Source organism: Scyliorhinus torazame, chromosome 15 (genome assembly GCF_047496885.1).
Source record: "Scyliorhinus torazame isolate Kashiwa2021f chromosome 15, sScyTor2.1, whole genome shotgun sequence".
In the NCBI taxonomy this organism is placed as follows: Eukaryota; Metazoa; Chordata; class Chondrichthyes; order Carcharhiniformes; family Scyliorhinidae; genus Scyliorhinus; species Scyliorhinus torazame.
In genome coordinates this window covers 103,309,084-103,323,416 of record NC_092721.1, presented here as the reverse complement: position 1 = coordinate 103,323,416, position 14,333 = coordinate 103,309,084, and the positions used below count along the sequence as shown (strand labels likewise).

The window sequence follows — 14,333 nt, the reverse complement described above, 5'->3', positions numbered from 1 at the left end:
TTTATTCTGTGGTGTTTGCCCTGTACCTTTTTTTTCTATCCCTAGTTTATTATACAAATTTACCAGGGGTTATGTAGCAACAAACCCTTCTACTTCCTGAATTTGAATCTGTGCAAATAAATTAATCCCATCTCAAGTTTGCTGTGGGTTTTTCTAACCAAAGTTGGACCACATCAAAATGGAGGGAGAATACATTATCATTTATAACACTTTTGTTTACGGATGGGTGGTTGATGCACGATCAATAACTCCAGAAGTGAGATTGGAGACAATTGAAGGCTTTAATACGCTAGATGTTTCCCTCAGCAGCGTAGGTACAGAAGAAAGCTGCTGGGGCGGCACGGGCTCTTATACCCCACCTTGAAGGGCGGAGTTAACATGCAGGCTTAACCAATGGGAACAAGTACATTCTCCACCAATGGTATTCCGGCATTACCAGGTACCGTAATCCTTCTAACACAGACTACCACAAGTGGTGAGGGGAGAAATCGGTGGTGTTTAAAATACATTTAAATTCCTGCCCATAACACTTGACACCACTTCAAGCACTTATTCTAATTTTAAATACTTAGATTTAAGTATTAAAGTCTTCGAAGTCTGAAAATACACTGATGTTCCTTATGGATAACTTAGTGAATATATTAGTATGTATGAGAGGTAGAAGGTATGGAGGTACCCATACTCTGGATTTGTGCAAAAAATAATGAGAGTTTGCTTAAGGATGTCACTCAATACAATCAGGATGTTGATCTGCTCAAAGCCTGCGCAAACATTCTGCTGGCATCACTACACATCACTTGGTGCAGATCCAGCAAGAACGTATTCCCAGATACATAACAGTTAACACTTAGTTCTGATTGTGGCGCCCTTTAAAGATAATTCCAATGATTCCCCGATCTCTGTGGAGCCAGATATCAGCTCTCTCAGGCCTCGCCCTGCCAGAGTGACAGCATAAACCACACCCATTCATCGTTTTCCTTTAAAGAAGCTCAACACCTGAGAGAAAACTGATCTGTGCAAGTGGAAAGCTACACACTAGTTTTCAGTCTGAATCTGACACCGAGAAGAAATATGGTTCAGACTCCACCAAATATATTTACCATTGTCAGCGCTGAGGATCATTTCTTTGTTTGCAGAATCCAAGGTATTTGACCCTGTATGACAAAAATAAAAGGATACTGTATTTAAGTCACTGATATTTGTAACAATGCAACCAAGTAGGCAAGTTAAGAAAATCATTAAAACTTAAAGCAACAGAATGAATTACAGTTCTCGGTCCTCATAAAAATTATCCTATTTCATCAGTCGATGCAGGAGACATTTACATTAGTAAGTTTATGCAGGAGAAGAACCCCTTTTACTGAAATGTACTTCTAGTTTACAATTCTAGGTGGCACCACCCACACAAATCTTATTTTAAAATAGAATTTGCATTGAGGTTATTGAACAGGTTTTCAGTAACTGGTACTGTGACAGGCAGTACCTCGGCTCTGCTCACTGCCTCACCTCCAATCTCCACCACTTTGTGATGTTAAAGTGAAAAAAGCAAAAAAAGTGTTAAGATGTTCCAGTGACCTTATTCTTTCAATGGAACAGTAGTTTGGAGTGTTGCTATATTTAGTTACGATTCTATCTTTCCTTTCTAGCACAATTATCACTCAGGATCACAGAATCTCACATTAAAAATACTTTTTTTCCCTCCTTTGTTATAAACAATTAAAATTCATGATTACAAATTAAATCAAACATGCATATTTTGGAAGTTAAATTGCTCCCACTTCCCAACTAAAATGTTTCTAAAATTTGCTATTTTAAACAAGGGAAAATAGAAACAGGAAAACTTGCCTCAATCCAAAGAGAAATATATACACTTGATTAAACATATACAATTAAATGAAACCTATTTAACGATCTGCATTAAATTTTCAGCTTTGTGTGACAAGCTAAATAGGTTAGAGAAAGGTTGGATTAATGTACTTATTGTGGTGTTGGGTGCTCTGATGCACAGATGAACCAACACAGTTGTATTTGGTACAACTCTATTTTATTTCAACTTCTATATACAATTTGGTCTGGATACTCTGCACGTTGTGTCTCCCTGAGTGTGTCGTGTTACAGGTCTGTCCTTGTCCTAGTCTCCAGCTAATACTGGCCACCAGGTGTCGTGTTTGTCCTTTTATACTGTCCCTGTCCTTGTCTGTGATTGGTTGTGGTGTTGTGTGTTCTGATTTGTCTGTTGGTGTGTCTATCATGATGTGTGTGTTTGAATATCATGACATCCCCTCTTTTTACAAAGATCTGTGCCTACTTGGTTATAAATATAATCGTGTCGTGTGTGCATCCAAGAGTATGTGTGTGTTATTTACCGCCTGTGCATACGACATAACTATATACATGGGGCGATGTCGGGTGCGTCATGCTAATGAGGTTGTACCGTAACAAAACATGAATGCAAAAAAAACTTTGACTAGTGGTCTGGTCAAACGATATCTGGAACGATGAAACAACAACAGGTTATATTACAGCAGTGTTTAACGTTTAAACGTATGAAGAGTGTTATAAGTCCAGTCTAATAGGTGTGTGACGACTTCGGGTTAATCGCCTCAAGGGTGGGTCAAGAACCACCGGCTGATGTGCAAGCCTGGCCACGGGTGGCGATGGAAGGGGCATGATCCGTGGCAGCTCCACGACGTCATCCTTGGGAACCAGTGGAGGATCCGGCGTGTGTGCACGGTTCAGTTGCGAGCGTGGAAAGCGGCGCAAGGCTTGCCGATTGCACCTACGCACCAATCCATCCGCCCTGCATACCAGGAACGAGGTGGAGTCTGTTTTCTTTTGATGTTTGTGGTTGTTCCGCTGGACGGCATCTTGTAGCCGATGGGTCATTGCCATTGAAGAGACACCATCACTAATATCATGCAAGGCGATGAATGTGCCAGATGTTGAAGTCGGCCGTGACCGTGCACGCTGGTTCCGGCCACATGCTGTGCTGGAAGGGCGACTCCGCAGAGAAACGTCGAAGCATGTTGCCTTGGAGAGAGAATTGCTGCTCGCATCAACGTCTGGCAATGGCGCGAATTGGTGTATCCGTCTTGGACCGCCGGTGCTGGTCGCCACTGCCGACCCAGTGTGACTGCCACGCGATCCATTCCCTGTAGCCGTGGCATCCGCCGTCACCCTGAGCGTGCCATCACCGAGGCCGCAACACTGCCCGTCCGGAGCAAAGTCTGGCGTACGCGAATCAGAGTCGGCGCTTGGCTGCTCCCCATCTGGAGTCCCAACAGGTTCACTGAAGGCAGCCGAGATTCCCTGAAGCTGCACTTCTGGAGTCGGAACATGCAGGAATGCACCGACCAGTGGAGAGGCTCGAGCCATCAAGTGTAGAAGCGGTGCGGTGCCACCGCAGCCGTCAGTGGTCCCACCGTGATCGTCGAGTGCCTCTGTACGCACTAGGTGAGGTCTGTCACCTTGCACCTTTTGCATGGGGAGTGGGATGCTGTCGTCACTCGTCTCACATCCCGTGGATAGATCCTCATTAGCAGCTTGCTGTTCACTAGGGTTGGGTAAATTGTCAGAGTTTTCATCTGGTGGTGCACACCATGTCGGTGGACTGTCATTGCCTTGCTGTTGTCCTTCATTTGGGCTTTTCTGCTTTGGAATTTTAAATCTTCCCCCAGACATTGCAGAACCTTGTTTATTACCCTCAAATTTTCCCATATGTATGGCCTTGAATGTAGGATCCAATGTTTCTTTCGACATTGTACTATTTTCCAAAGAACATTCCGTTTCAATTTTCTTCTCAGTTACCCCATATGTATCTTTGTCTAATGTACATGCCTTCATAGTCTCTGGGTCTGATTTTGCTCGGACTGGCATAGTCACAGTCTCTCTTTTACTGTTCTCAATTGCCCACATTATACTCCCCAGACATAACTGCTTAATCTCTGGGGTTAGTGTGGTACAATGGATAATCGGGTCGACCTTATCTGCATCTTCACCATTAGTGGAAAGCACACTTGGTTCACTTGAAACTGCTGCGGGTTTTAAGTTCTTTATCTGGCTACTCAATGTCGGTGTCCTCAGGATTCTTGCTCCAATGTTCTGCTCATTTATCAGTGGAGTGTGTATAGATTCAATGCAGTTAATGTTCCCCTCAAGATTTGAAGAGTCATTACTGACTAACTGCTGGTCTCCGAAGTTGGGACTTTGCAGTGTTGTGTTGAAGGGAGACATTTGTCCCTGCTGTAGGTATGATTCAGGTTGTGTTATTTCCATTAACTGAGGATCAATGTCTTGTCCATTTTTTTTATCCGTACTAAAACACTGGCAATTCTCAGTCTGCTCCTTGCAAGTTAAACATACAAGTAATTTCTTTAGCAAATCCTCAGCATCCTTCTGTGACCGTGCAGCATTATTAATCTCTGTTCGGCTATAATGATCCTGAAGGTCAGCGCATAAACCTTTTTCCTTCGGGCTTGGAGGAGGCGATCCCTTTGGCTTGTCTTCAGTTGGGCTTGAACAGTCATCAGCGCTGTGCCCTTCATTGTAGCCATGATGTGGAGATGCCGGCGTTGGACTGGGGTGAGCACAGTACGAAGTCTTACAACACCAGGTTAAAGTCCAACAGGTTTGTTTCGATGTCGCTAGCTTTCGGAGCGCTGTTCCTTCCTCAGGTGAATGAAGAGGTATGTTCCAGAAACACATGTATAGACAAATTCAAAGATGCCAAACAATGTTTGGAATGCGACCATTAGCAGGTGATTAAATCTTTACAGATCCAGAGATGGGGTAACCCCAGGTTAAAGAGGTGTGAATTACATCAAGCCAGGACAGTTGGTAGGATTTCGCAGGCCAGGTGGTGGGGGATGAATGTAATGCGACATGAATCCCAGGTCCCGGTTGAGGCCGCACTCATGTGTGCGGAACTTGGCTATAAGTTTCTGCTCGGCGATTCTGCGTTGTCGCACGTCCTGAAGGCCGGCTTGGAGAACCCTTACCCGGAGATCAGAGGCTGAATGCCCTTGACTGCTGAAGTGTTCTCCGACTGGAAGTGAACATTCCTGCCTGGTGATTGTTGCGCGATGTCCGTTCATTCGTTGTCGCAGCGTCTGCATGGTCTCGCCAATGTACCATGCTTCGGGACATCCTTTCCTGCAGCGTATGAGGTAGACAACGTTGGCCGAGTCGCACGAGAACTTACCGCGTACCTGGTGGGTGGTGTTCTCACGTGTAATAGTGGTATCCATGTCAATGATCTGGCACGTCTTGCAGAGATTGCCATGGCAGGGTTGTGTGGTGTCATGGTCACTGTTCTGAAGGCTGGGTAGTTTGCTGCAAACAATGGTTTGTTTGAGGTTGTGCGGTTGTTTGAAGGCAAGTAGTGGGGGTGTGGGGATGACCTTGGCAAGATGTACATAGTCATCAATGACGTGTTGAAGGCTGTGAAGAAGATGACGTAGTTTCTCCGCTCCGGGGAAGTACTGGACGACGAAGGGTATTCTGTCGGTTGTGTCCCATGTTTGTCTTCCGAGGAGGTCGGTGCGGTTTTTCGCTGTGGCACGTTGGAACTGTTGATCGATGAGTCGAGTGCCATATCCCATTCGTATGAGTGCATCTTTCAACGTCTGTAGATGTCTGTTACGCTCCTCCTCGTCTGAGCAGATCCTGTGTATACCATTGACATGGAAGATCTTAACAGACTGATCAAGACCTTGGATCCAGATCTTCAGAGCACCCTACGTGCTCTCATCCTACGTACTCGCCGCATTGGAGATCTCTACTGCCTCCCAAAAATACATAAGGCCAACACACCAGGCCGCCCTATCGTTTCAGGCAATGGGACCCTGTGTGAGAACCACTCTGGCTACATCGAGGGCATCTTGAAACCCATTGTACAAGGTACGCCCAGCTTCTGTCGCGACACGACGGACTTCCCACAGAAACTCAGCACCCATGGACCAGTTGAACCAGGAACATTCCTCGTCACAATGGACGTCTCGGCACTCTACACCAGCATCCCCCATGACGACGGCATTGCTGCAACAGCCTCAGTACTCAACACCGACAACTGCCAATCTCCAGACAATTCTGCAACTCATCCGCTTCATTCTGGATCACAACGTCTTCACCTTCGACAACAAGTTCTTCATCCAGACGCACGGAACAGCCATGGGGACCAAATTCGCACCCCAATACGCCAACATCTTCATGCACAAGTTTGAACAGGACCTACTCACCGCACAGGACCTTCAACCGACGTTATACACCAGATACATCGATGCCATTTTTTTCCTTTGGACCCACGGCGAAGAATCACTGAAACGACTACACGATGACATTAACAAGTTCCATCCAACCATCAGACTCACCATGGACTACTCTCCAAAATCAGTTGCATTCTTGGACACACTCGTCTCCATCAAGGATGGTCAGCTCAGCACTTCGCTTTACCACAAACCCACGGATAACCTCGTGATGCTCAACTTCTCCAGCTTCCACCCGAAACACATTAAAGAAGCCATCCCCTATGGACAAGCGCTCCGTATACACAGGATCTGCTCAGACGAGGAGGAGCGTAACAGACATCTACAGACGTTGAAAGATGCACTCATACGAATGGGATATGGCACTCGACTCATCGATCGACAGTTCCAACGCACCACAGCGAAAAACCGCACCGACCTCCTCAGAAGACAAACATGGGACACAACCGACAGAATACCCTTCGTCGTCCAGTACTTCCCCGGAGCGGAGAAACTACGTCATCTTCTTCACAGCCTTCAACACGTCATTGATGACGATGAACATCTTGCCAAGGTCGTCCCCACACCCCCACTATTTGCCTTCAAACAACCGCGCAACCTCAAACGAACCATTGTTTGCAGCAAACTACCCAGTCTTCAGAACAGTGACCACGACACCACACAACCCTGCCATGGCAATCTCTGCAAGACGTGCCAGATCATTGACATGGATACCACTATTACACGTGAGAACACCACCCACCAGGTGCGCGGTAAGTTCTCGTGCGACTCGGCCAACGTGGTCTACCTCATACGCTGCAGGAAAAGATGTCCCGAAGCATGGTACATTGGCGAGACCATGCAGACGCTGCGACAACGAATGAACGGACATCGCGCAACAATCACCAGGCAGGAATGTTCCCTTCCAGTCGGAGAACACTTCACCAGTCAAGGGCATTCAGCCTCTGATCTCCGGGTAAGCGTTCTCCAAGGCGGCCTTCAGGACGTGCAACAACGCAGAATCGCCGAGCAGAAGCTTATAGCCAAGTTCTGCACACATGAGTGCGGCCTCAACCGGGACCTGGGATTCATGTCGCATTACATTCATCCCCCACCACCTGGCCTGCGAAATCCTACCAACTGTCCTGGCTTGATGTAATTCACACCTCTTTAACCTGGGGTTACCCCATCTCTGGATCTGTAAAGATTTAATCACCTGCTAATGCTCGCATTCCAAACATTGTTTGGCATCTTTGAATTTGTCTATATATGTTTCTGGAACATACCTCTTTATTCACCTGAGGAAGGAGCAGCGCTCCGAAAGCTAGTGACATCGAAACAAACCTGTTGGACTTTAACCTGGTGTTGTAAGACTTCGTACTTCATTGTAGCATGAGAGACCGTCATGGTCATGCTGCTGTGCAGGTGAGCATGGTAGGCTGTTATAGCCTTCTTGCTGTTCACGTGAGCATGGCAGACTTGCATCGTCTGCCGCTGGTTGGTCAGGAGAGGTTGCTAGACCCTCATCGTCTTGTTCCTGCAAGGACTGCGCATCGGAGTCAAGCGTTTCTTCTATCGTGGAGTCTGTCCACGAGCTTGCTGTGGAGTCTTGCATGTCTTCTTTCATAGAGTCGGGAACGCTGAGCGGGACGTGGACCATGCTCTGTGTGACAGCAGGGCGCTCTCCATGTGCTTGCACCACTCCCTGTCTGTTAATGTCAGGCTGCAGCATCATCCGGTACTGATAAGTTGAGACGTCATATCTGCTGGGTTGAAAATCTTCAAATCCGAAAAATGAATCTGCATCTGCATCGGATTCAATGTGAGGATCGCCAATGTGCAACACGAAAGGTCCATCCGAGTCGTAGTCGTCTAGGACCATGGAGCTGTCATTGGGCTCGCGAGGTCCAGAAAAAATGTAAAGATCGGTATCGAAGTATTCAAGGTCAGAATCATCGGCTTGTGCGGAGGTAACTGCTTGTTGCAGGGTTCTTCGGAGGTCAAATTCATCTCCTGGGTCAATTTGCGGCAATGTGCTGTCATTCCAGGTGAGGGAAGGTTGTTTTACTGCTTTAACAGATTTTTGTTTTTTTGTTTTTGGACGTTTCCCTTTTAAATTGGATTTGGGACGTTTCCCCTTTAAATTGGTGCGGTCTGGGGCCTCTGACATCCTGACGCTCGGTATGTAGCACGTAGTAAGCGACTGCGCATGCGCAGATCGCTGTTCCTTTACCGATGGCCGTTTTCTTGACTGCGCATGCGCAAACGAAACTTCCGGTTCTGCGCACTGCTCGCGCAACTGTGCTAGCGTGATACCTTTAGCAAGATGGCCGCCGACCTCGACCCAACTCTCTCTCAGGCCCAGGATTTCGGCCTCTGGGAATTCGGCCTCCGGGATCCCGGCCACGAGGTGAGTACTGCCGCTTTTCTTACCTTTACTTGCCGATTGGAGTGCGTATTCCTCACAGTACTTGGCGAATTTGTCCAGGATTGCCTGGTAATCGTACCTTTGTTGCCTCCTGAAGAATTTGAACCTTGTGAAGATTTCTTTTGCCCTTGCACCGGCGATGGTGAGGAGAAATTCAATTTTTTCATTATCATCCAGGTCTTTGAGTTCAGCTGCCACCAGGAACAATTCAAACGCTTGCCGGAATCGGCGCCAGTTTTCGCGGAGATCGCCTTGGCACTGGAACGGCTGCGGAACCGGGAGCCAATACATCTTGCCTGGGTACTGCTGGTTGTCTCTGTACACTGAGGTATGTCGGCAGGTATCGATCCACTCCTGTACCATGTGGTGTTGGGTGCTCTGATGCACAGATGAACCAACACAGTTGTATATGGTACACTCTATTTTATTTCAACTTCTATATACAATTCGGTCTGGATACTCTGCACGTTGTGTCTCCCTGAGTGTGTCGTGTAACAGATCGGTCCTTGTCCTGGTCTCCAGCTAATACTGGCCACCAGGTGTCGTGTTTGTCCTTTTATACTGCCCCTGTCCTTGTCTGTGATTGGTTGTGGTGTTGTGTGTTCTGATTTGTCTGTTGGTGTGTCTATCATGATGTGTGTGTTTGGATATCATGACACTTATGGCTTTGAAAGGAAGGATTAGGCAGTTGATTAATTCATGTACTCACTTGAGGAGGTGGCATTGATATCCTGTAGACTTTTGTAAGTTTCATTTAAACGAGAGTTTCTTTTCAAAGCCAAAGCAGACATCTCTTCTTCCTCACCTGCTGGAAAGGGAACATCTTGACAATTGAAAAATACTACATTTAAAGAGTCACTTAATCAGTGCCTAATTAAGAATAATCAAGATATGATTTAGTCACCATGTTGGAATTTCTGTACTCTGTGACAAAACATTTGCCCACTTTGGACCGAATGGCACTGATTGGTCAGGTACAATATTATTTGGTTTCAGAGTACAAAAGATTTTTCAACTTTATTCTCCCAAAGTTTCTATTCGTTGTCACTTGGATAGCAACTACTAGCAGTAATTCACAAAAGGTGGAATATGCATGCAGAGCTTATTCATTTGGAAATCATGTTTGACCAAACTAGAGTTCTTTGAAGTAGCATTTTCTGTGGATAAAGGGTGCCCTGTGCCAAGATTTCCAGAAGGCATTTGCAAGGTGTTGAACCAAAGATTATTGCAGAAAATAAAAGGTCAGGATATCGGGGGTAACATATTAGCATGGACAGAAGATTGGCTCGCTAACAGGAAACAGAGGATAGGCATCAATGGGTAATTTTCTGGTTAACAAGATGGAACCAGTAGTGATCTGTTATGGGGCCTCAACTTTTTAAAATTTAAATGACTTGGATGAAGGGACAGAAGGATTGTTGGATGACACAAAGATATGTAGGAAAGTAAGTTGAGAAGAGGGCATAGTAAGGCTACAAAAATATATAAATAGATTGAGTGAGTAAAGATCTGCCAAATGGGAGTATAATGTGGTAAAATGTGGATTTGTCCATTTTAACAGGAAGAATTAAAAAAAAAAAAATTTAGAGTACCCAGTTCATTTTTTCCAATTAAGGGGCAATTTAGCATGTTCAATCCACCTACCGTGCACATCTTTGGGTTGTGGGGGCGAAACCCACACAAACACAGGGAGAATGTGCAAACTCCATACAGACAGTGCCCCAGAGCCGGGATCGAACCTGGGACCTCGGCGCCATGAGACTGCAGTGCTACCACTGTGCCACCGTGCTGCCCTTGACAGGAAGAATTAATGGTGAGAGATTGTACAGGTCTAAGATGCAGAAGGATCTGGATGTCCCAGTGCATGAATTGTTAAAGGTTAGTATTATTGTACAGCAAATAATTAGGAAAGCTAATAGAATGTTTACTGCGTATTGCAAGGCGAATGGAATACAAAAGTAGGGAGTTGTGCTTCAGTTATAAGGGCTTTAGTGGGGCCACATCTGGAGTACAATATTAGTCTCCTTATTTAAGGAATGATGCATTGGAAGCAATTCAGAGAAGGTTTAATGGATCAATAGCAGGAATGGGAGGGTTGTCTTCTGAGGAAGAGTTGAACAGGCAACCTACCTACTGGAATTTGGAAGAGTAAGAGGCAACTTGATTGAAAGATTCAAGATCCTGTGGGGTCTTGACAGGATGGATGTAGAAAAGGATGTTTCCTTTTGGGAGAGAAACTAGAACTAGGAGTCACTGTTTAAAAATAAGGGATCACCTTTTAACAGAGATGAGGAGATATATTTTTTTCCTCAGGGGTTGACACCAGGCCCATTCTACAAGAGCGCGAGCAATGCCGACTATGATCAGGAATGCTTAAATATCATGTTAACAAATTGGCATGCCCAGGATGTAGCCCAGGAGAGTTGGAAATGGGATAACAAATCACGCAACGTACCTTTGGAAGCTTTTGAGTAAAGGGGATGGAAAAAAAATCTTTGGTTCCTGACCTTTCATGGCGGCACATCAAGGGTCAGGAATGAATGTTTGATATTGTATATATACATCAGGCGTAATAACTGACAACACAACCTCAGATTCCCCAAGCATCAAACAAATGAGCTGGGAAATGTGTCCGGGAATAATAGATGCAAATATAGATGGAGTAAGGCAGATGGAGAGAGTGTCCCAAATACCCTTCCACAACCACACACATTATCGCATTAACTTCAACCCCTGGAGCTACAACTACAACCACTAGGAAGCCCTTAAAGTGCCCCAAATCCATACTGGATCCCAGGGTGGCCTTTTGGTGCAGTGCCCGGATAGGAACTTGTTTGAGAATGTACATCACGAGGTCATCTCAGTTGTACTTAATAGTAATCAGATGAAACTCCTGGGGTGGTGTGAGAGGACAAGGTCCTTCTATCACCGACTTCTAAATAAGAGGTGGGTCACTAACTTGCCTGCCTTAGCATCCATCTATCTCTGTTCCCACCACGGTTCCGTTTCAGGAAATGGTGGCTCCAACTCCAGCCTATCCCCACACCCTACTATGAAAATAGCATAGGCAGGTACTGCTGGACTGGAGGTGGGATCGCAACATCAGGAAATTCCGGACTCATGATTCTCACCTCAAAAGGGAAAGGCAGGCCCATATCTTTACAATTGCATCACTAGCCCAATGCACCATGACTATATTTCTCACCTACCAACAACTAAAAACAATGCTCATGACTTCACCTCATCCTCACAACTAGCATTGCTGCAAGCCTCTCAATCACAGCGTGCACACACGGCAAGCTATTCAGCAATGGCAGCCACATCAGCAAAACACATTTTTGTCTCCTTTGCACATCAAGGTGGCACACAACCAGAGGCAGCAGTAGCTAACTGGTGAGGTCCTGCACGCTGTCTGGCATCACCTCCATGTTGTTATCACTACAATTGGAATGACCTTCAGAGGCTATCGCCAGCAATGGGGCTGAGACCACAAATGAGGACTTTCAGTGGGGAGACTGGATGGTCCACCCAGTCTATTTGGTTGAGGGAGGCCATCATGATACAATGGAAAGTTGATGGTGACCACAGAGTTTCAATCTTCCTTTTAGTTTGTAGGCAAGTAGTCTGGAAACTCCATATTCTTCAGGTATTGGCCCAGCCTTAAACAATGGGAAGTGTGAATGCCACAAAAAGCTGTGCGGAACCCTCAACTATGTTCATATTTAACCAGATACTGTCCATAGTCCAAATGCCAAAAATCACATTATTTGCAGAGAGTATTGACTTTAAGTTTGTAATATCATATGACTGTACTAGGCTTGAACCTGGCTTCAAGAGTCTTCCATCTCTGATGGATCAGTGGATAGTGAACTGGGAGATGTTAACAATGCAGCCTGTTGAATCCTGGAAGGATTCCAACACAAAGAAATTACAGCCACTGGCCGAGCTGTTTTGCCCTCCTGTAAGATTGAAGGTTTGTTTCCAGGAGTTGGCAGAGTTCTGTGAGCACCTCTGTAGTAAGGTTCATATGATGCACACACTGCTCCTGTCTTAGTTCAAAGTCACAGAAGTACTCCTGGAAGACCCTAAGTGAGTGAGGCTTCAAGCAGAGAGTCCTCCTCTGATCAGCTTGTCCTCTAATTTGTTGCCCTGCTATTGCTAGTTCCATCTCATCTACAGCAAAAGGGGGATTGGGCATGGAATTTACAGTGCAGGCCATTTGGCCCATCGAGTCCACATCAGCCCTTGAAAGAACACCCTACTTAAGCCCAGGAACCCCACCTAACCTTTGGACACTAAGAGGCAATTTAGCATGGCCAATCCACTTAACCTGCACATCTTTGGACTGTAGGAGCAAATCGGAGCACCCGGAGGAAACCCATGCAGACAAAGTGCAAACTCCACACAGACAGTCACCGAGGATGGAATTGAACCCGGGCCCCTGGAGCTTTGAGGTAGCAGTGCTATCCAATGTGCCACCATGCCGCCCATGACTGAATTGCAACTAATGCATTCATGACTGGGAGCAAGTGACATGCCCAGAGTCCTAGCAGTTTCAAACAACCCCTTCTTCACAAGAGGCACCAAACCCTTCAATAGGAACCAGCTCCTCAAAACATCAAGCTCTTCCATAAAGCCGAACAGGATCAATAGAAGTAATCAGCAACTAACTTGCAAGTTATTGACAATACAATTAAGTAGCAATGATGGAAGATTCTTCCTATGGCTGAATGCATATTTAAGAAAATGGATTATCTAGAGTGGCCATATCCAAAATGACAATGCTGGTATTAAATCAGCATGACTTCATGATCTGCCAACTCTGCATACTTCGCGTGCATGCTCGGAACACCTGCACTCAAATGGTGTTTGATGCAGGCCTCGCCTAAGTGAGTGTGCACAGCACCGATGTCATTTCAGTACCAAAATGGCACTTGCAACACCAAAAGTGCTATAAAGCAAAATTTAGTGACGGCTGATTATAAATGGAGAAATTTGAGACTGAACAAATGAAATTATTCTCAGAGAGGAGGTTTTTGAGCAGTAATTAGAATGCTGTTAAAAATCCAGTTACACCTCAGTCAACAAGGTGCAGCCCTTTCAAGGAGTCTAATAATATAACAGTGGACATTCTCCTCAGTTCAATGATGCTAATTGATGATATTTTGTGGGGTCCCCAGCAGCATCAAATCACTGGCAGCAACTTCTGGATTTCCACATCTCACTGTTTATGGCGTGGACTCCACAGGTTGCTGACGATTTCACAAGATTAATGGTGAACACCGAATTTTACGGTTATTAGCAACCCAAAATCTGGGCCATGAAATGGCAAAATCACCTCACTATTTCAATTCAATATTGGCCTTTTACTGCACCTCAAGAGCTCATCTGCTTTACTCACCGTTGCCAAGCACTGCTCTGAAAGCTTCCATTTATTGCCAATCAGGACCCCTAGATCAATTTCAATCACAATTTTCTTTCCATTTAATCAATAGATGCTTTTTTGATCTTTTGCTCCCACAAGTAGCACTTTGCATTTTTCCACACTGAATTTCAACTCTCACCTGTCTGCCCAATTCCCAGGAACACACAAATCTTCTCATAGTTTATCCTGTTTATAGTACCACCTACATTAGTTTCATATCATCTGCATATTTACCCAT

At 45.5% G+C, this 14,333-nt stretch overlaps 1 protein-coding gene across 16 annotated transcripts in view; it reads right to left on the bottom strand.

The window, feature by feature from the left end:
• The window catches only part of sytl2a (synaptotagmin-like 2a), a 218,047-nt gene that overhangs the window by 47,968 nt on the left and 155,746 nt on the right, over positions 1–14,333 (bottom strand). For 12 of the 16 annotated variants that reach the window (XM_072476502.1, XM_072476500.1, XM_072476506.1 and 9 more), the window contains 2 exons: positions 9,380–9,478; positions 1,101–1,154 (listed from right to left, as the gene is read on the bottom strand). In XM_072476502.1, the coding sequence (XP_072332603.1) occupies positions 1,101–1,154; positions 9,380–9,478 (153 nt within the window). The remainder of the gene's footprint in view (positions 1–1,100; positions 1,155–9,379; positions 9,479–14,333) is intronic. The other 4 variants (XM_072476504.1, XM_072476510.1, XM_072476512.1 and 1 more) reach the window with 1 other exon arrangement.